At 47.7% G+C, this 22,187-nt stretch overlaps 1 protein-coding gene across 8 annotated transcripts in view; it reads right to left on the bottom strand.

The window, feature by feature from the left end:
- Positions 1-18,643, bottom strand: part of LOC140204786 (interferon regulatory factor 3-like) — a 65,259-nt gene extending 46,616 nt beyond the window's left edge. For 5 of the 8 annotated variants that reach the window (XR_011887706.1, XR_011887707.1, XM_072271586.1 and 2 more), the window contains exons 1-3: positions 18,568-18,643; positions 14,280-14,445; positions 10,836-11,007 (exon numbers count right to left, since the gene is read on the bottom strand). Coding sequence is in view for 6 of the 8 variants with exons in the window: in XM_072271586.1 (XP_072127687.1) it covers positions 10,836-11,007; positions 14,280-14,444 (337 nt within the window). In the remaining 2 variants the exon portion in view is untranslated. The other 3 variants (XM_072271581.1, XM_072271582.1, XM_072271583.1) reach the window with 3 other exon arrangements.
- Positions 18,644-22,187: the final 3,544 nt, after the last annotated feature.

Here is a 22,187-nt window from a genome sequence, read left to right as displayed (position 1 = left end):
GAAACAGCTGTCTTCTAGGATTCTCATGTACACAGACTCTAGAGTTTACAGAGAATGGTGTGAAAACAAAAAAAAAACATCCGTTGAGTAGCAGTTCTGAGAGGAAACGAATGCCTTGTTAATGAGAGGTCAGAGGAGAATGGCCAGACTGGTTCAAGCTGACAGGAAGGCGACAGTAACTCAAATAACCACATGTTACAACAGTGGTGTGCAGAGCAGCATCTCTGAATGGATGGGCTTCACCAGCAGACCACAAACAAATGCCCAGTGGCCACTTTATTAGGTACAGGAGTTACTTAATACAGTGGCCACTGAGTAAATGAACAAACAGGGAGCTATTTGTCTTTCAGTATTAGATATCTGTGTAGATCACTTGGAAGTAGCACTTGGGTGATAAGCAACACACACAAAGTGCTGGTGGATTGCAAACCAAGAATGCAGTTAGTCCTGGCCCGAAACGTCGACTGTACCTCTTCCTAGAGATGCTGCCTGGCCTGCTGCATTCCACCAGCATTTTGTGTGTTGCTTGAATTTCCAGCATCTGCAGATTTCCTCGTACTTGGGTGATAACATTGCTTAAGAAAATAATTTCATTTGAAACTATCCACTTCAATCACACCAGCATCTCTGAGTCAAACCCAGATATAATGAACTCCATACAAGGAGATTAGGCTTAGAGGACTTTGTGTGTGGGTGGGATGGAGATACAGGGCTTGTTTTGCTGTTGTTGTTTTGTTGCTTGTTAGGGCGTATTCTGGAGTTATGATATATAGCAAATATTAATTTCAACAGCAACCAGTCATCAGATCTGAACATGGACTGTAGACTGAGTTTAAGTGCAGCTCAAGACATGTTTTTTTTTGGAGCTGCAGAATGGGGGTTGATTGCAAACCAAGAAACACCCCATTAACCTGAGATGTCTGCATATGCATGAAAGCAGCCCAGAGTCAGTGGCGCTTCACATTTGTTTTGGGTGTCTGGGGCATTGGTTTGAAGATCTATGTGTTTGAAAATTAACACACACAAAATGCCAGAGGAACTCAGCAGGTTAGGAAGCATCTATGGAAAAGATGCTCATACTTTATACTTTATTGCCGCCAAACAATTGATACTAGAATGTACAATCATCACAGCGATACTTGATTCGACAGATGCTGCCTGACCCGCTGAGTTCCTCCAGCACATTGTGTGTATTGCTTTGGATTCCCATCAGCAGCAGATTTTCTTGTACTTGTGTTTTTAAATTATATATAATTCAAAGGATACATTGTAACTATAGAATTGTTCTGCGGTTACCTTTGATCTTTAACACATAAAAAAATCATGTAATATTGGGTCAGGGGGCCTCTTCTAAGAGTATCTCCAGTATGATGCCTGCTTGTTTTGCTGAATAAAGACTTCGATATCACCAGCTTCAGTGTCTCTCCAGTGACTTCATTCCCAGTCACAACCGTAGTCGTGCTCTGCTGGCACCAGAATGTGTGGCGGCACTTGTGGGTGCCCCAGAACATCCTCTTCTTCTTCTTCTTCTTCTATTTCCGGCTGTTTAGACGCATCTAGGCATATCACAGCCCTCCGCAGGATGTATAACTAATCATAGAACTTCAAGGGACTCAAATTCTCGAATACAACCTAGTCTCACGTATAAACTGAACAATAGACTCTTCAATCAGATGTTGATTGTCTTGATGGCCAGACAAAGATTGAATAGAAAACCAAAATAAATTTAAGCCAGATAGCCTCTTGAACAACATGACAGCTCAGCAAAACATGCTGGACTGTCTCTGGACTACCACAGTCACATAATCCAGTAGAATGTTTTCCTATTATCTTTGAATAATAGTTTAGCCCACAATGCCCCAACCTAAGTCTTGTAAATTTCACCATATCTCTACGACTTAAAAGGTAACAGTCTGAGCCCTTTTTAACTAGTGGGTGACTAGAAAAATAATGCCTGCCCCTTAATTCATTTTTCCATTCCTCCTGCCATTTCTTCTCTATAGCTTTTTAAATCCTACTTTTCAATTCTACTCTGCCTAGAGGAACTCTAATTTCTACTTGCCTGCTCTGTAAGGAAGACTTTGCAATGCCATCCACAATTTCATTTCCTTCCACCTCAGCATCCCAGGTATCCATGAAAATCTAACTGCACAACCCACCTTCCCTACTCTAAACAACACTTTCAGAACACCCTCGAATGTGTTGGTTGTTAATGCAAACGACACATTTCATTGTGTGTTTCACTTCGGTAGAGATGAGTGACAGTAAGTAATTTTGAATCTTGCAGTAAATAAATTTGAATCTGGAGAAGAAAATGAAAATATTGCCTCATTGTTATTTTGCTTGTGATTTAACTTTGCTATGCCTGATGCCTGCTTGTATTTTTATATAATCACACACACACACATATAGTAATTACAGTAGAGTTGCTTCTGTATTTTTCTGGAAGGTTCCAAGCTTTTCTGGCGATTTTTGTTTTTATTTATCTACTGAGACACAGTGTGGAGAAGGCCCTTTGAACAGCACCGCCCAGCAACCCCCCAGTTCACCCCTAGCCTAATCACAGTGACCGACTAACCTACTAAACGGTACGTCTTCGGACTGTGCGAGCAAACCCACGCGGTCACAGGGAAAACGTACAAACTCCTCACGGGCAGTGTCGGGAATTGAACCCGGGTCACCTGTACTGTGAAGCATTGTGCTGACCATTAGGCTATTGTGCCACCCGGTTAGTTGTTATCGATGGAATTTTGTTTATCTCTGGCACAGTATGAGAAGACCACAACTACTGGACTGGATTTTATTTATGTTTTTTAAAGCAACCATCCCTAAGGATATTCCGACAAAAACATCAGTATCTTTGATCTTTCAGTACAAAGAGGTGGAAGAAAGCAGGGATAAAGCAGTCCATTTAATAACAGAGGTATCATCCCAACATCAATCTCCCCTGGTAATCTTTTTTCTCATTCCCCCACCCCCTGCTCTTCTTCCATTCCCCATTCTGGCCTCTACTCCTCACCTGTCTATCAGCTCCCCCGTAACCCTCCTCCTTCCCTTTCTCCCATGGTCCACTCTCCTCTCCTATCAGATCCCTTCTTTTCCAGCCCTTTACCTCTCCCACACCTATCACCTTCTAGCTCGTTCTCTTCCCTCCCCCACCTTTTTAGTCTGGCATCTTCTCCCTTCTTTCTCAGTCCTGCAGAAGGGTCTCAGGCCAAAACGTCGACTGTTTATTCATTTTCATAGATGCTGCCTGACCTGCTGGGTTCCTCCGGCATTTTGTGTGCGTTGCTCTGGATTTCCAACATCTGCAGAACCTCTTGCGCCTACCATCAACTCCTGCCTTGAAATAGGCCCTTCTGACCCTTCAAGCCGCACCCCCCCGATTTAACCCTGGCCTAATTGTGGGACAACTTACAAAGACCAATTAACCCACCAACCAGTACGTCTTTGCACGGTGGGAGGAAACCCACGCGGTCACGGGGAGAACGTACAAACTCAAGGGCAGCGGCAGGAAATGAACCTGTGTCGCTGGTACGATAAAGTCTGAGACACAGAAGAGATTCTGCAGATCCTGTCAGCAACACACACAAAATGCTGGGGGGACCCGGCAGGCCTTTCTAATCAAGCAGGATAACACCTCAGCCTGTCAGAGAATTGTCTCCGTGATTAAATAGCGCTAGGGTATGTTTTGCCTGAGAGAGGATCCAAACACTGGATATGTTGACAACATGATTCCGTTCAACAGAGGAACGTGCCCTCTTGTTGAAGGGGAATGAGCTTTAGATAAACTCCCTCAGTCTCGTTAACAATGATGGAGAGAATAGCTTCGCACAAACACTGTTCCTGAGCCGATACTCTCATTGTCCCATTGCACTGGTCGCTACCATCAGATTTTTGACACACAAAACGTTTGGGCAAAGGGTTTAATTTGTCAGGTAAAACGGATGCAAAAATAAAAACAAAATACCAACATCTAATAAATTAGTTTATAGTTGCTCTTGTGAATGCCTTGCAGCTAACATCCAGCCTACCCTGTTACCTTGGTAACCTTACTTGGGGCACTGGTGCACTTTAGCCGAGGCCCCTACTATGTACCAGCAACTAGGGGGCGACTACTTTGTCATACTAGCGCCCAGAGGAGAGTGTTCGATTTTGCCGGAAGTCTGGCGTGGCCGTTTCAATGCCCCAGAGCCTGTGGGAGGTTGTTCTGTTGTGCCAACACCCTGGGGCGGCTGCTTGTTTATCTTGGTGTATGTCCGCAGTGGGCGCCCATGGCGACCTCTGGGAGAGCAGGATTCCAGCGCGCTGCCATCGGGAGCTGTGGCACGGGATGCCTTGACGTGGGATACGGGCAAGGGCTTTGCCCGAGGGGAGAAGCTGATGCTGCGAGGGAGGACACTGGTCCGGAGAAGCGGAACGCCGCTGGGCCTCTCCCGGGGGCGGGCGGCCAGCTCCCTGCAGATCTGCTGCGTCCCCGACTGCACCGCGTCCGTCAGAGACTTCAGGCCGGCGCCGATCCCCACCACCAGGTCCCGCAGGACGGCCGTCTGCTCCCGCAGCGCCGCCGTGTTCTTACGGGAGGTGGCCCTCTGCTCGCGCAGGGCGGCGATCTGCTCGTGCTGGAGGGCCAGCTGCTCCCGCGCGGCCTCCCTCTGATCGCGGAGGAGGGCGACCTGCTCCCGGACGGCCTCCCGCTGCTCCCTCATGACGGCCACCTGCTCCCGGCTGACGGCCAGCAGCGCCCGGCTGGGGTTACCCTGGGCCTCCACGGAGGCGCAGAGACTTTGAACAGCCTCCTCCTGCGCCTCCATGGAAGCCAGGACCCGGTCCATCAGCCGCTGCATTGCGGCAGCGTCCGTGCCGGTCGGAATGGAGCTGCGTATCACCTCCACGCTGGAGCTGAGGCTGTCCTGGCTCCAAAGGACCTCCTGTGCAAGGTTGGAGACTGACACCTCCATACTCCTGGCCATCTCCTGCATCCTGTCTGAAAGGCTAGATAACGAGCCAAGCATTTCGCTGTGCATCTGCACCAGCCTTTTCTTGAATGCCTCCCTGTCAAAGTTCTCGCTCAGGTCCTCCAGGGCAGTGCTGCTATGCGGACTCTCTCGCCGGGGGGCCTGCACCTCACTTTCCCTTTGCTTCTTGGCTGGCTGCAGCCCACTAGTGCCAGCGGCGTCGCGATGGGAAGTACGACCCTCCGAGAGCTTGTCCTCTGCCTTCAGGGTTGCACTGTCCGAAAAGGTGCTCAGGGACAGGTGCCATGACGTGAGGTGCCCCTCCTCCTCCATATCTTCCTCAGAGACCTCCTCCTCCTCCTCCTCCTCATCCTCTTCCTGCTTTTGTATCTGATCTGAGGATGATGGTGAATTTCCCTCCGGAAAGTCTGCAATGATAAAGAAAAAGAGCATGGCTACTTATATTGCAGGGTTCCCGGATGGAAAGTAGCCAACAGTCTGCCGCCCGGTGGCGGCCCTCTGTCATTGCAGTGAGCGGAGCGCAGGATCTCCGCAAAGATTTTGCGTGCCCTCCTCCTGTGCCCCCAGTGCAAGCCGGAACCCAAAACTCACGCAACACAGTGCTAGATGGCCCGCGGCAGTCTGCAAGGAGTTTCTACGTTCTGCCCAAGACCTCGTGGGTTTCCTCTGGCTTCCTCCCACGTTCCAAAGACGTACCGGTTAAGATTAGTAAAACTGTGGGCGCGGTTAGTTGGCGCCGGAAGCGTGGCGACACTCGCGGGCTGCCCCCAGCTCATCCTCGGACGGTGTTGTTGGTTGACACAAAACGACGCATTTCACTGTACATTTCGATGCAGGACCACAAGACACAGGAGCAAAATTAAACCATTCATCCCATCGAGTCTGCTCCGCCATTCCATCATGGCTAGTTCATTTTCCCTCACAACACCATTCTCCTGTCTTCTCCCCGTAACCTCTGACGCCCTTACTAATCCTGTCGGCCTCTGCTTTAAAAACACCCAATGACTTGGCCTCCGCTGCCTTCTGTGGCAGATTCACCACCCTCTGGCTAAAGAAATTCCTCCTCATCTCTGTTCTAAAGGGACATTCTTCTATTATGAGAACAAAGTCCAATACTGTGACGTGTACACAGGACAAATAAAACTAATCTTTATCTTTGCTTTTGATTCATTAAGGGAGATAGGGGCTATGAAGGGCCTTAAGGAATGGCAAATCGGATGTGTTTAGCCCTCCCTCTGCGATAACTTGGGCTTGGGGATTGGCTGTGTACAGAGGGGATTCCTTCTTCTTGCCCAGTCTGAGGGGGAAGGACAGCCCAAGAGGTTTCCCATCTGCCGGCCAGACCACCAGCGATCACTGGAAATCTGCCTGAAAGATAAGGGGGGAACACACATAAAATGCTGGAGGAACTCAGCAGGCCAGGCAGCATCTCGCAAAAGAGTAGTCCACGTTTCAGGCCGAAACCCTTCGGCAGGACCCTAAAACATCGACAGCACTCTTTTCCTAGATGCTGCCTGGCCTGCTGAGTTCCTCCAGCATTTTGTGTGTGTTGCTCGGATTTCCAGCGTCTGCAGACTTTCTCCTTTGAGATAAAGGGGGAAAGTCTCTTACAGAACGGTCCTCTGCTTGATCTACGTAGGTGTCAGTTCGTCTGTCGCTCAGCACGGGAGCGTGCACCTGCATTGCGTGCATGAGGTGAAGGTTTGCAAGGGGCTCCAAGTCGTCGACGCATTTGACACGCAGCTCAGAGTGCTGACATTAGCTGCAATCTTTGCACTCCTGTCTGCAACGCTCCGGTTTCCTTCAGATCGCACTCCCAGCAGACGGCTGTCCGTCCACGTCCTACCAGCTACAACCGAGCTTAAACCTCGAAAGCCTCTTGATACCACACCCCATTGCATTCCATCCACCAGCTTGGGTGGGGTTTAATCCACTGGGATGACCAGTATTATATAGGGATCACTCCGTGTCCACTCCCCTCCCTCAACAGACCACATGGCCATTTATCAGCTACCCTGGCACACGATCTCCATGGCTTTAGAACCTGCATTGTACGCCTGACTGGGAAACACTGCCTGACGGAAACAAAACTGTACCGACATACTCGGACCCCAATCGAAAACTGTGACCCCAATGGCCCATTATTGATCAAAGCAGTGAGACATTTTAACGTGGCTATATGGTCTGAAAGAACAGAGTTTACTCCTCTCCATCGATGCTGCCTGACCTGCTGAGTTTCTCCAGCATTTTGTGTGTAGATATTTCTTTAATTCTTTCTTCTTGAACAATCGTTATTTCTGCTTCCCACGCCTCCTCTAAGATGCTTAGTTTCCCCCCATACACACCGCACTCCTATCAACTCGCTCTCTCTCAAACCCACCAGCCCTCCTTCCCCTATCCACTGCCACTTCCACCACAGCTCCCGCTCCATCCCTCATGTGCCACGAGTCCTCCCTCCCCTGATGACCCACCTTCACATTCCCTTGGCCTCCGACCCCTTACTAACCTCTTCATCCCACTCCACCCAACCAAGTCTACACACCAAGCCCACCTACCTGAATTCCTCCCATGTTTTCCCAACCCCTTAATATTGTTATAGCTGGGAGTGATAATGGACACAAGCTCCCACTGCCAATTTAATGCTCCCATTGACGTGCGCCTCAAATAGCCCCTGATAACCAAGACCACCTCCTGGCCTTCACATGCAGCTTCGCTACTAAGCCCCAGGTGGGCTGCTTCTACCGAAAGGAGGGGGCAAAGGCGGGTTACTGGTGCCGTAAAACCAGTCGCTTCGGGCAGATGGAGCTCATTGTGGTTGGCAGCTCGTTTAGGAGAAGGCAAACTCTGATCTCAAACCTCCACTGCCTTGCAGCTATACCCACTCACGGGGAAGGCTTCGGGAGTAAACCCCCGCGAGGAAAAAATCTGGCAATGGAGTCCCTAAGGCAGCGCTACGTTGAGCTCAACGCTGACTGGCAACTCCTGAGACGCTGCTGGTACCAAACTGTATTGGTCTTTGCCGTTCCTCTGGACTCATCAGGTGTGGAGAGGGGGCAACAGCTTGCTCTCCAGATGGTACTGCCCTGGCTTGTGTATCTAGACAGCTAGGACTCAACATCCATGGTCAGCCCTGACTGACGGAAGCCTCCCAGCCCTTCCTCCCTCGATGAGGGGCAGAGTTAGCTCAAGGGCCCAATGATCGTCCCCTGCTCATGCCTTCCAAGGCCCCTCCTCCTCCATCACGCTGCATCTCCCTCCCTGCAGGCGGAATTCAACCGGGAGCCTTGTGAAGTGACACACTTTGGAACAAACTTGAAAGCGGAGAACACGGCAGAATCCTTAGCAGTGTGGATGACCGGAGAGATCTTGTGGTCTATATTCACAGGTCTCCCAAAGTTGATAGGAGTGGTTCAGGTGGCTTCCGTTATTCAGGGGCTGAAGGCCGCGAGGTAACACTGCGACTCGGCAAAACTCTGGTTAGACCACGGTATTGTGTTCTGTTCTGCTCACTCCATTATAGGAAGGAAGTGGAAACTTTAGGGAGGGTGCGGAGGAGATTTACCAGGAGGCTTCCTGGACTACAGAGCAGGTTTTATGAGGATCGGTTGAGCGAGCTAGGTGTCTTCTCTTTGGGGGAAAAGGAGGTGACCTGACATAAGGTGTACAAGATGACAAAAGGTACAGATAAGAGTAGACAGCCAGAGACTTCTTCACAGGGAGGAAATGGCTAATACAGGAGGTAATCTTAAGGTGATCAGAGGAAAGTATTGGGGGGTGGGGGGGAACATCAGAGGTAGGTTTTTTAACATAGAGTGCATGAAGATCAAGGAATGCACTGTTGGGGGTGATGGTACAGGTTAGTATATTAGGGACATTTAAGACACTCTTCAGACACCTGGATGAAAGAAAAGTGGACGGCTATGTGGAAGGGAAGAGTTAGATTGATCGTAGAGTGGGTTAAAACGTGAACACAACATACAGGCTGAAAGGCCTGTACTGTGTTGTATTTGCTACCCTCCACTCCATCTCCATCAGTCATTCTACTGGGAAGTCCCTGTCATAAGACACAGGAGCAAATTAGGCCATTCAGCCCCTCGAGTATGCAATGCCATTCCCATCACAGTTGATCGATTATCCCCCCTTGACCCCATTCCCCTGCCTTCTCCCCACAACCAATCAACCTCTGCTTTAAATGCACCCAAAGACCTGGCCTCCACAGCCGTTCGTGGCAGTGAATTGTACAGATTCCCCGCCCTCCGGCTGAAGAAATTCCTCGTCTCGGTTCCACAGTGGCGTCTTTCTACTCTGAGGCCATGCCCTCGGGTTCTAGTCTCACCCAGAACAGGAAACATCCTCTCCATGTCCACTCTACCCCGGCCTTTCAACATCCCATAGGCTTCAATAAGATTCACCCTCCCTTCCATTCGTCTCCAGTAAGCACAGGACCAAAGCCATCAAACACACCTCGTACGTTAACTGTGAGCCTCCTCTGGACCCTCTCCAATGCCAGCGCATCCTTTCTTAGAAACGGAGCCCAGAACTGCTCAGTGCCCTCTTCAAGTTTCTATCTAGTCATTGGTGACAGAATGAGATTTGACAAGAATTGCGTGGGATCTCTGCAGTCTGTGGGAGTGGGGGAGCTAGAGTCAGACTTGCCATCTGCTAGACAAAATGCTAAATCAAAGCTCTTTATGCTCCAACAGACAGGTGTCAGAGATCACACTGCTTACCCTTTACTTGGTCTTAAAGGCAGATTAATGCGCTACACTCAGTGGCCCCTTTAATAGGTGCACCCGCTCGTTAATGCAAATATATAATCAGCCATTCGCTCGGCAGCAACTCCATGCATAAGAGCACGCAGACACGGTCAAGAGGTTCAGCTGCTGTTCAGACCAAACATCAGAATGGGGAAGAAACGTGATCCCAGTGACTTTGTGCAATGATAGCTGGTGCCAGATGGGGTGGTTTGAGTATCTCAGAAACTGCTGATCTCCTGGGATTTTCACACACAACAGCCTCTAGAGTTTACAGAGAACGGTGCGAAAAACAAATAAAACACCCAATAAGCAGTTCCAAGGGCGAAAATGCCTTGTTAATGAGGGAGATCAGAGGAGAATGGCAAGACAGAAAGGCAACAGTAACTCAAATAACCACACGTTACAATGGTGTGCTGAAGAGCACCTGATGTCGAAACTTGAAGTGGACGGGCTACAGCAGCAGAAGACCACAAGCATACACTCAGCGGCCACTTGATTAGGTCCAGGTGGTACCTAATAAAATACCCAGAGAACATTATCACAGTAACCTCTTAAGGAACTGACTGCCCATCTTCCATACGGGTAACCGCCAGGTTAGAGCAGACTGTTTGTACCCCAAACAATTCTCAAGTCAGAGAGGCAGACTGAGTTGCCAGGCAGCAGAAGATGCCAGCAGGTCTATCCTGCTCGTCACTCAAACGCTCCATCGCACGTACAGATTTTAACGCACGTTGGACGCTCGTAACTTGGGGAGAACCGATTGTGTTTCTTGGATTTACTGTGAATGCGCACAGTAAACCGAATCTTGGGGTTGTACGTGGTGACACATACGTTGTTGTTCCTTCGCGCGCCTTCTGGGCATTTCTGCTGTTTCTGACGCATTTGTCTATTTTTCCACGAGGCCGAGTGGCTAGCTCGATGCTCAGCCCAGCACGGGTGGAAAGCACACAAGCAAGGAGCTGGCCGGATTCGAACTCGGGGCCACTCGCCCCGCAGTCCGGGTGCGGATGCCACGACACCACCAGCCAGCGTTAACTTCTATGTGCTTTGATAATAAATTTAACTTTGAACTTTGGAATGACAGACTGAGGTTACTCACCGGAGTTATGGATCTCGTAGATCAAGTGGGGGTCGAGGGGATCACTCCTGTTGTCCTGAACTCTGCGGAAATGCTTCTTTCGTGCTAAAGCACTTCGGAAGTTTCTCTTCCACACAGGGGGATTTGGAGCATCGATTCCTACTCTGTACCGGCCACTGGCTATTGCCCAAGCCTGCAAAGCATACAAAAACATGTTAGCATCTGCTCAGGTACCTCCTGTACCTAATAAAGTGGCCACAGATTGTACGTTCATGGTCTTCTGCTGCTGTAGCCCATCCACTTCAAGGTTCGATATGTTGTGCATTCGGAGATGCTCTTCTGCACACCACTGTTGTAACGGGTTGTTATTTGAGTTACTGTCGCCTTCCTGTCAGCTTGAACCAGTCTGGTCATTCTCTTCTAACCTCACAGGGCATTAACAAGGCCCACAGAACTGCCACGCACGGGATGGTTTTTGTTTCTCACACCATTCTCTGTAAGTTCTGGAGAGTGGTGTGTGTGTGTGTGTGTGTGTGTGTGTGTGTGTGTGTGTGTGTGTGTGTGTGTGTGTGTGTGTGTGTGTGTGTGTGAGTGAAAATCCCAAGAGCTGAGCAGTTTCTGAGATACTCAAACCACCCCATCTGGCACCAACAATTAGTCCTCGGTCAAAGTCACTTAGATCACATTTCTTCCCCACTCTAATGTTTGGTCTGAGTAACAACTGAACCTCTTGACCATGTCTGCATGCTTTTATGCATTGAGTTGCTGCCACATGATGGGCTGATTAGATATTTGCATTAACGAGCAGGGTACTTAATAAAGTTGCCTGTGTATATACGATAACACTGCAATTAAACTGTTACATACAGCATACGCGGAGCAAGAACAACAACAACAGTACGATTAAACATTTTTGCTGAATCATACTAGCAACTGTACACACTGGTCAATTTACCTGCTCAAGTGACAAACTGGACCCACCGTAATGAAAATATGCACCCGCGAAAAGAGACATAGAAGTTCCGTGCGTAGAAGAGCCAAATGATTTACCACACAATTGGCCACACTTGCAAGAAGAGGACCACAACCTTGTCGTGGTTTGGAGACTCACGTGCCTCAATGACCCGGACAGCTATGCTGGCTGGAGTCAGGGTTTTATGCTTTGGCTCTTGGTAGGGTCACCCATGCCAAACAGGTCAAAGGGCGGAGGCCAGACTAAAAGTGGTCCACCAGTCCTCCAGGTTCGGGGGTTCAGCTCAGGGCTAACAACCCTGACTGATAAAACAAAATTGTTATGGAAACAGCAATGAAGAATCCTTCTACATCTGAGTGTGACGGTATTCCTGAGTCTCCACCCAGGGACTTGCATGAGTGACAGTAGTGAAAACCCAGAGGAAGCTACTGACACGATGAAGGAAGCCCTGAACACCACCAGAGATGGAGGACCTTCATTGCTGCCCTAAACACCAGTGGTGTATCAAGCAGTAACTAACAATCGGTTGCTCAGTCTCACAATCAATTCGATACGGGTCATAAACGTCTACAACAATGCACTGTGTTTTCTTAAAATGAAGTAACATTACTTCCAAATATTAAGTCAAACAAAATCTTTTTTAAATATTACAAAAAGAGAAAACGCTTGTCTAAAATGCAGAGAAACTGCTGGAAATCCGAACAAACAGCGCATCGATTTAAAATCCCACGCTGTTGGAGGGAGCGTGTTAGCATGTTTATCAGAAAAATCTGAAAAAAATACTCAACCTGTCAGGCAGCATCTGTAGAGACTGAGACAAAGTTAATGCTTCAGGACAATGAAATTCCCTTTATTCTCCTTCTCTCAAACAAAATGTGTTTACTTACTTATTTAGAGACACAACGTGGAACATACCCTTCCGACCTACTGAGCTGCCCCACCCAACAACCCACCAATTTAACCCTAGCTATTGGAATCGGTTGTTTTTATTTGTTTTTAAATAAGATATTAGTTGAATTAATGCAAGACTAAAATCATAGCTTTTATTTCTAACAAACATGGATACTTTCAGAACAAATGGTTTTGCGTCCCCTTACCAGCAGAAACGTAGTTTACCAGTTACATCATGGTTTCATTTTCATTGACTAACTGTTAACACATGATATGCCTGTGCATTTCCATTGGTCCCTCCTAAACTCAGGAATTTGTGTGATCTCGAGTATAAAAGTGCCAGTGTTTGCAAAAGCCTATCTTTGGATCACCTTTGCTCCTTCGCTTCTGACCTGGTTTCACGTGCTCTGCATCTGCTCCTTTAAACTTCAAACTAAATGACTGCAAAGCAGCAAAGTTTCCTCTCATTCTTGGGACTCGGGGATTGGAAAAGTCACCAAGATCCCACTGCAGCCTAACCACGGGGCAATTTACAATGACCAATTAACTGACTAACCGGTACAGGGGGGAAACCGGAGCACCTGAAAGAAACACACACACACACGCGGGAAGAACATACAAACTTTCTTACAGAGGACGCTGGAATCGAACTCTGAGCTCCCACTCCCCCAGCTGTAACAGCGTTGCACGAACCACTATAACACCCACTGTATACTGATTGATGAGGATATCTCTAATATCCTCACTCAGAAGATAGATCACTGAGCTGAGTTAGAGCCATCATGGGTACCAGCCTCTGCCGTATCCAAGACATCTAGGAGCGGTGCCTCAGAAAGCTGGCTTCCATCATTACGGACCCCCACCACCCAGGACACGTCTTGTCCTCATCGTCGCATCAGGAAGGAGGTACCAGAGCCTGAAGGTACACACTCAGCGATTTAGGAACAGCTTCTTCCCCTCTGTCAACTGATTTCTGAACGGACATTGAACCCATTAACACGACCTCACTACTTTTTTAAAAATTTCTGTTTTTGCACCATATATCAGGGATGCATCTCGCCCTAACCATGGACTTTTTACTCTCCTCCCATCCGGTAGGCGCTACAGGAGCCTCCGCTCCCGCACCAGCAGGCACAGAAAGAGCTTCTTCCCTGAGGCTGTGACCCTGCTGAACCTCACATCACAGCGCTAAGCAGTATTGCACCCGTATTGTACTGTCTCAGTACTTACATATTTGTGTGCTGTAGCAACTTTTTTGTTCGCAGTTATTTTGTAAATAACACTATTCTTTGCATTTCTGGTCAGATGCTAAATGCATTTCATTGGCTTTGTATCGGCACAATGACAATAAAGTTGAATCTAATCTAATCTAATTTATTTTAATTTAACTATTTAATATGCACATGTAAACTTACTGTAAAATCAGGTTTTATCCCCTATATTTATCATCTATCGCATTGTACTGCTGCCAGAAAGTTAACAAATTTCACGATATATGCCGATGATATGCAACCTGATTATGAAATACTCTCTGCCTCTCTGCAGATGCTGCCCGACTGTCCACGACTATTGCCAGCATTTTGTTTTTACTTTAGCGTTACCTCAAATATCTTGACATCATCCGAGGAGATGTTCTGTCTCAAGCAGTGTTTCCAAGGAATCCTGAACTGCCTCTTCTCTTTATTTACCCAGCAGAGGCCGGGGTACTGGCCGCTGTCTACTTGCGTGATGAGCCACGGACACAGCAAAGGCTTCTGGGAACTCATCCTGCTGGGAAGAGAGTGAAAATAATGGAGGCGGGGGTCAGAAAGACATTAAGAATATAAAGGAGTGTGAACACAAGCCCTTGTCACCCTGTCCGCCCTCTTCTACAATTCAACCTTTCCCTTGTTAAATACAGGTCAGGCCTGTTCCTCCCGGAATCTCATTTTCTAATTGGGATTGAAACTGAACCACTTTTACTGACAGGAGAAGGGGCAAAGGTGGGTTACTGGGCGCCTTAAAACCAGTCACTTCGGGACGATGGGACTTGACAGCCGTGGTTGGCAGCTCATCCAGAAGTAAAACTCTGATATCAAACCTCCGCTGCCTTGTGGCTACACCCACTCCTGGGGAAGGCTTTGGGAGTAAACCCTGAGGAAAAACCCAGAGTTGAAGTCCCCAAGGCAGTCCTACATCGAGTTCAACGCTGACTGGCAACTCCTGCCAAACCGTAAGGGCCTCTGCCCTTCAGACGCGTGGAGAGGGGGAGCTTCCTGCACGGGCAACAGCTTGCTCTCCATATCCTACTGGTCTGCGCATCATGTAGACCCCAACGACAGCGGGTGTCAGAAACAAGAAAAAAAACTCTGCAGATGCAGAAAACCCAAGCGATGCTGGAGGAACTCAGCAGGCCAGGCAGCTTCTATGAAAAAGAGTACAGTCGATGTTTCAGGCCGAGATCCTTCAGCTGGACGTCATAAGTTGGGATCAATTCCTGCTAAGGTCAATGGACGAACTATCCAAATGGACTCTGGTTAATTGGGACACATTGGGACCAGAACATTTTGCTCCAATTAGCCAAAGTTTCACGGAAATTGTTAGAGGAATAAAAAAGACAAACTATTGCTTAACTGAGAAACAAATTAGGCTTCTAAATAAAATACTGGACAAATTAGACTATCAATATGACTACAGTACTATAGAACTGTGTATTCATTCCCAATAGTTATTGACGGAGGAATTCATCTGGCATGTACACACTGCCGTGTTCTTTTTATTAACAGTAAATGAACAAGATCAGTGCAGACACCGAGAGCAGATAAGAGAATAGCTTTGTTGCCTCCCTGCATGAAGTCAAAATAAAGAAAGCAAAATGATGGAAAAATCACAGCTTTTTGAATCAACGTCTGTCGGCCCAAATGGATAACATAACGCAACTGACGTTATTTAAAAACTGCTCACTCTGTAATGTCTAACAGCCACACAAGCGCACACAAGTGACACTAGTTAGAAACTGTTTAGTAACAGTCTCCTGTCCCAATTAAGCGGCATTGTGTCCCAAATAAATGAAGGGAATCTCGGCGATTTTCTCGATTAGTTTTCCGGTAAGTTCTGTAACACATTGCTCGAAGAAACAATCTCTGATGCAACCAAAAAGAAGCCACACCGGCTCTTCTGTAAGTCCAGAAGACAGAGAAGCAGAATTAGGCCATTCAGCCCATCGAGTCTGCTCCATCATTCAATCATGTCTGATTTATTTTCCCTCTCAATGGTTCAATATCAGATAATGTATACAGTATACAACCTGAATTCCTTACTCTTCACAAACATCCACAAAACAGAGAGGGAAAAAAAAACAAAGAATGACTGAAAAGCATTAGAACCCCAAAGCCTCCCTCCCCCTTCCACGCACAAACTGCATCAACCCTCCCTCTCCTCTTTCCCCGCTTGCTTCAGCAAAGGCATCAACAACTCTCCCACTAACCCTCCCCCCACCATGCAAGTAAAAGCCCCCAGACACCAGGTTTCAGAGTCTATCAAAAACTACAGTCCATCCCAAGTTTGACCTCTCAACAGGCCCTCTCTCTCTCTCTCACTAAAGAGGGAGAGATATCGCTCCTGTGAGGGAGGAGGCCAACGGCTCGCTGTTTTAATCTGCAGTGTCGCTTCCTCGAGCTCTCCTGCCTTCTCCCCGTAAACTCTGACACCTTGACTCATCAAGAACTTTGTTTGGACTTTGAGGAGATTTGGTATGTCACCAAAGACTCTGGTAAATTTCTGTGGAGGTACAGTGGAAAGCATTCTGGCTGGCCTGCTACGGTGTCTCCAATGCACAGGATCCCAAGAGGCTGCAGAGGGCTGTAGACGAGACCGACTGCACCACAGGCACAAACCTCCCCTCCATCGACGGCACCTTCGACAGCAGGTGCCTCAACAAGGGGGCATCTGTTATTAAAGACCCTCACCCTTCGGAACATGCCATCTACTCATTGCTACGATTACAGGAGCTTGAAGACCCACACTCCATGTTTCAGGAACAGTTTCTTCCCCTCCACCATCAGATTTCTGAACGGTCCGTGAACACTAACTACCTCTCTAACTTTTGCACAATGTTAATCCTAATAATTATGTCTTGCACAGTATTATTGAAGTTAAACAATAAATCTCTTGATACATGTCAGTGAAGTCACACACTCAACGTTTCAGGAACAACTTCCTACCCTCCACCATCAGATTTCTGAATGGACAATGAACCCAGGTACGCTACCTCACCATTTTTCTTTTTGCTCTCTTTTTGACCTAATTATTTTATTATTATTATATATATATTTATTTATTTTTGTAATTTGTTTTTTAATGTAGGGTGTCAGGGTGGAGATACGTCTCTACCAAAGGAGGTGTAAGGCTCTCTTTCCCTCCGCTAGCCTGCAGGTCACCCCTGGGCAAGGAGCAGCACCTCTTTGCCCCCAGTCAGGGTCACGTGAAGGCATGGGAGCAGGTGGTGGATGGTCGTATGAGCAGCTGGTGCATATCACAAGTCCTGGTTACGCGACCACTGACGCCAGGCAGACAATCTCTGAAGAGTATTGGTAATGGCTGGGGTCACCCGTCTTATAAAGACACTGTCCACAAGGCAACGGCAAACCACTTCTGTAGAAAGGCTTGCCAAGGACAACTGTGGTCCAAGATCATGATCGCCTACGTCACACAACATGGTGATCATGATGATTATGTTGTACAGCTGCCGCAAAGACAACAAATTCCACGACATAAGCCTGATTCTGATTTGCATACCACTAATTCTTCAATACATTTGCTAGCTTTGCTTGACAAATCAACATGTAGGTTCAAATCTCCTGACAATTACGATTCCCTATTATGATCTGTGCTACTGAAAAGGTCACATTTGGGTTGGGGGGGGCGGGAATTAAGACAACTCCTAACTGCATCTCCTTTCCTGATCTCATGATTCATGATCTCAACCCAAAGCCATCCACTACCTCTAAATCACAACTCAACACCAATCTGATACTTTCTGGATTAACCGTCGTCACATTTGGTCTGTTCTTTTGAAACAGTGCTGAAACCCTCCCCCCAGTAATCAGCTATTTGTGTCGTAATCTCTTCAATCTTACTGTGAAGATCTTGATTTGAACTCTGATTTTTTTTTAATATAGTTTACGCTAATTGTCTCTGCACTGAATAGTTTTGCCCCATCCTCACCTTGTCAATCCTCCACCCCCTCACAATACTGAAACAATCTAGGATTTCCTTTCCTCTCTTCCCCACCATTAAAAGGGGTGCTCCCTCCCCTAAAAAAATTGCCCTCTCCACCCTCCTCTAAGAGGAGCTTCACCCTGCCCTTCTCTCAACAGCCTTTCCCTTCTAAGGACACTCTCTTTTGCCCTCCCTCCACTTTCCTTCCCTCTTCTAAAGGGACACTCCCACCCTCCCCCTCTAAAGGGGACGCTCCCTTCTCCCTCCACTAAAGGGACGCTCCCACCCCTCCCCCGTCCCTCCTCTAAAGGGACGCTTCCCCTTCCGTCTCCCTCCACTAAAGGGGCCCTTCCCACAGCCTCCTCACTCTAAAGGGACGCTCCCTCCTCCAAAGGGGCGCTCCCCCCTTCCGTCTCCCTCCACTAAAGGGGCGCTCCCCATCCTCTTGCTTCACACAGCCTCCTCATTCTAAAGGGACGCTCCCTCCTCCAAAGGGGCGCTCCCCCTTCCGTCTCCCTCCACTAAAGGCGCGCTCCCCCACCCTCCTGCTTCACGGAGAGCCTCCCCGCTCTAAAGGGGCGCTCCCTCACCTACGGGCTCTCAGCCCGACCCCAATCCCCACTGGAGAGCCGCCGCGCCGTTCGGAAGCGGCCGCCGCCGGACACCGGAGCCGACTCGGCGGGGACCGACCTGCCAGGGACGTCCCGGCTCGGCGCCGCGATCCACTTTCACTTCGCTGTTCCCCACCTGGCGCCAACCTCCCGGATGTCCCGCCTTCCCCCCGAGCATCACTTCCGCCAGCTGGGAGCATCGAGGAAGTTCCTCTCGGATAGAGTGTAGTTTTGTCTGCACAAGCCTGCCCGTGTCTCTCCCCTCCACAGCACAGTTCCAATCTGTACAAAAGTCACCAGACGCCAGAATACGAAGCAACAGGCAAGATCAGGCAGCATCAATGGGGGAAATTCATCTCCTCAGATGCTGTATGGCAGAGGCCTCCCAGTCCCACACCCCCTATCCTTTCACATGACCATCTACTCCAGTTGACTGTCCTGCACAGAATCAAAGTGCAACACAGCCCAGCTAACCGGTACCAAACCATTTAAACTGCCTACTCATATCAACCTGCACTGGGACCGGAAACCTCCATACCCTTACCATTGACGTCCAAACCAATCCAAACCCCTGAGACATTGAGATCAAGCTTGCAATCACCACAAAGATGATAAAAATCTGCAGATGCTGGAAGTCCAAGCAACACACACTTGCCAGGCAGCATCTTTAAGGGAAAAAAGTGCAGTTGACATTTCAAGCCGAAACCCTTCGGCGGGACTTGGTGTCTGTTGCACCCACCACTTGTGCTGGCAGCTCGTTCCACACTCTTACCTCTCTCTGAGTGAAGAAGTTTCCCCTCATGTTCCCCTTAAACTTCTCACCTTTCACCCTGAACCCATGACCCATGTAGTCCCACCCAACCTCAGTGGGAAAAGCCTGCTTGGATGAGGAGGGATTTCTTTAGCCAGAGGGTGGTGAATCTGTGGAATTCATTGCCACAGATGACTGTGGTGGACAAGTTATTGGGTACATTTAAAGTGGAGTTTAATAGATTTGATTAGTCAGGACATCAAAGGTTATGGGGAGAGTAGGGTTGAGAGGGATAATAAATCATCCAGACTCACTGGTGTTGATGTCCTTGAAGGAATCTACGTTCAGTAGCCACTTTACGAGGTGGTTTTCTGCTGTAGCCCAGCCACTTTAAGCTTCGATGTGTTGTGTATTCAGAGATGCCCTTCTGCACACCACTGTTGTAACGTGTGGTTATTTGAGTTACTGTCACCTTCTTGTCAGCTTGAACCAGTCTGGCCATTCTCCTCTGATCTCTCTCATTAACAAGGTGTTTTCACCCACTGAACTGCCGCTCACTGGATTTCTTTTGTTTTGTTTTTCGCACCAGTCTCTGTAAACTTTAGAGCAGCGATTCCCAACTTTTTTTTATGCCATGGAGCCTTACCACCTTCTTCTTCTATTTCCGGCTGTTTTTCGCATCTCGGCGTATTACGGCCCTCCGCAGGATGTATAATTAATTATAGAACTTCAAGGGACTCAAATTCTCGAATACAACCTAGTCTCACATATAAACTGAATGATAGACTCTTCAATCAGATGTTGATTCTCTTGATGGCCAAAGATTGAATGGAAAACCAAAATAAATTTAAGCCAGATAGCCTCTTGGACAACATGCTTCTTTCAATTTTGTATCTATTACAGCTCAGCAAAACACAGACTGTCTCTGGACTACCACAGTCACATAATCCAGTAGGATGTTTTCCTATTATCTTTAAATAATAGTTTAGCCCACAATGCCCCAACCTAAGTCTTGTAAATTTCACCATATCTCTACGACTTAAAAGGTAACAAAACAGTCTGAGACCTTTTTAACTAGTGGGTGACTAGAAAAACAATGCCTGCCCCTTAATTCATTTTTCCAATCCTCCTGTCACTTCTTCTCTATACCTTTTTAAATCCTACTTCTCAATTCTGCTCTGCCTAGGGGAGCTCTAATTTCTACTTGCCTGCTCTGTAAGGAAGACTTTGCAATGCCATCCACAATTTCATTTCCCTCCACCCCAGCATGCCCAGGTATCCATGAAAATCTAACTGCACAACCCACCTTCCCTACTCTAAACAACACTGAGAGAATCTCAATAACTATGTCAGGACGAGCTTTTGATTTACTCCCTTTTATAGACTCTAAGGCAGCAGCAGAATCCGAACAGATGATAACCCTACGTGGTTGAGAGTCTTCTATCCACCATAAGGCCCAGAGGAATGCTAGTAATTCTGTTGCAAAGACAGAAACACCATCTGAAACCTGGTGACCAATCTTAACTCCAAGTTGAGACACATACATCCCAAATCCTGCCTACTGCTCTCTGGGTGCACTGAGCCATCAGTAAAAATCTTCGGATAAGATCCCCATTTATTATTTAAATATTCATTTGTGATCAAGCCTTACCTTAAACTGAGGAGTTGGGAACCCCTGCTCTAGAGTCTGTTGTGCATGAAAATCCCAGGAGTCCAGCAGTTTCTGAGGTACATAAACCACCCCATCTTGAGCCAACAATCATTCCACATTCAAAGTCACTTTGATTGCATTTCTTCCCCATTCTGCTGTCTGGTCTGAACAACAACTGCGCCTCTTGACCATGTCTGCACTAGTTGCTGCCACATGATTGGCTGATTAGATATAAATGAGGTGTACAGGTGTACCTAATAAAGTTGGCATCTGAGTACATCTTTCTGCTATGTGAAGCAGGGATCCTGGAGATTCATCCAAGGGATGGGAAAATATGAAGCCATTCATTTTGGAAGGGGTGAATTTGAAGGCAGAAAGCAGGGTTAATGCAGGATTCTTGATAGTGTGGAGGAACAGACAGATCTTGGGGTCCACGTCCATAGATGCCTCAAAGATGCCGTGCAAGTTTTTAAGAAGGTGTATAGTGTGTTGGCCCTCATTACAGGATAGAGTTCAAGCACTGTGAGGTAATGTGGCAGCTCTATAAAACCCTGGTTAGACCACACTTGGAGCATTGTCTTCAGTTCTGGTCACCTCATTACCGGAAGGATGTGAAAGCTTTAGAGAGGGTGCAGAGGAGATTTCCAGGATGCCACTTGGACTAGAGGATAGGTGAGTTAGCGAGGGCTTCTCACTTTGGAGTGAAGGAGGATGAGAGGTGACTTGACAGAGGTGTAGAAAACACTAAGAGGCATAAATAGTGTGGACAACCAGAGACACTTTCATCGGGTGAAGATGAGGGGGCATAATTTTATGGTGATTAGAGGAAAGTATAGAGGGGATGTCGGAGGTAATTTTTTCCACACAGAGGGTGGTGGGTGCATGGAAAGCCCTGCCAGGGCTGGTAGGGCCATTTAAAAGACTCCTATAGTCTTTTATGGATGATAGAAAAATGGAGGGCTACGTAGGAGGGGTTAAATTGATCTTGGAGTAGGTAAAAGATCAGCACAACATTGTGGGCTGAAGGGTCTGTACTGTGCTGCAGTGTTCTATATACTTAGGCAGGTAGATCAGCTATGAGAGTAAGTGAACAGTCTAACCTTTGGATTACTTAGAAGAACGGCACAGAGACAGGTTACTGTCATCAGGTTTTAAGTCCCACTACATTACTTCCGAGTATCCCTTTAAATAATCACTGTGAGTCTTCTCTCTATCATTAACTGACCCGTTTCCTCATTTCAGGGCAATTGGGGATGGGTGACCATTGTCAATGGTGTTGCAGGAAGGAAAATATTTT

Source organism: Mobula birostris, chromosome 11, assembly GCF_030028105.1.
Source record: "Mobula birostris isolate sMobBir1 chromosome 11, sMobBir1.hap1, whole genome shotgun sequence".
NCBI classification, from domain to species: Eukaryota; Metazoa; Chordata; class Chondrichthyes; order Myliobatiformes; family Myliobatidae; genus Mobula; species Mobula birostris.
This window is presented reverse-complemented; position numbering and strand designations above follow the sequence as displayed.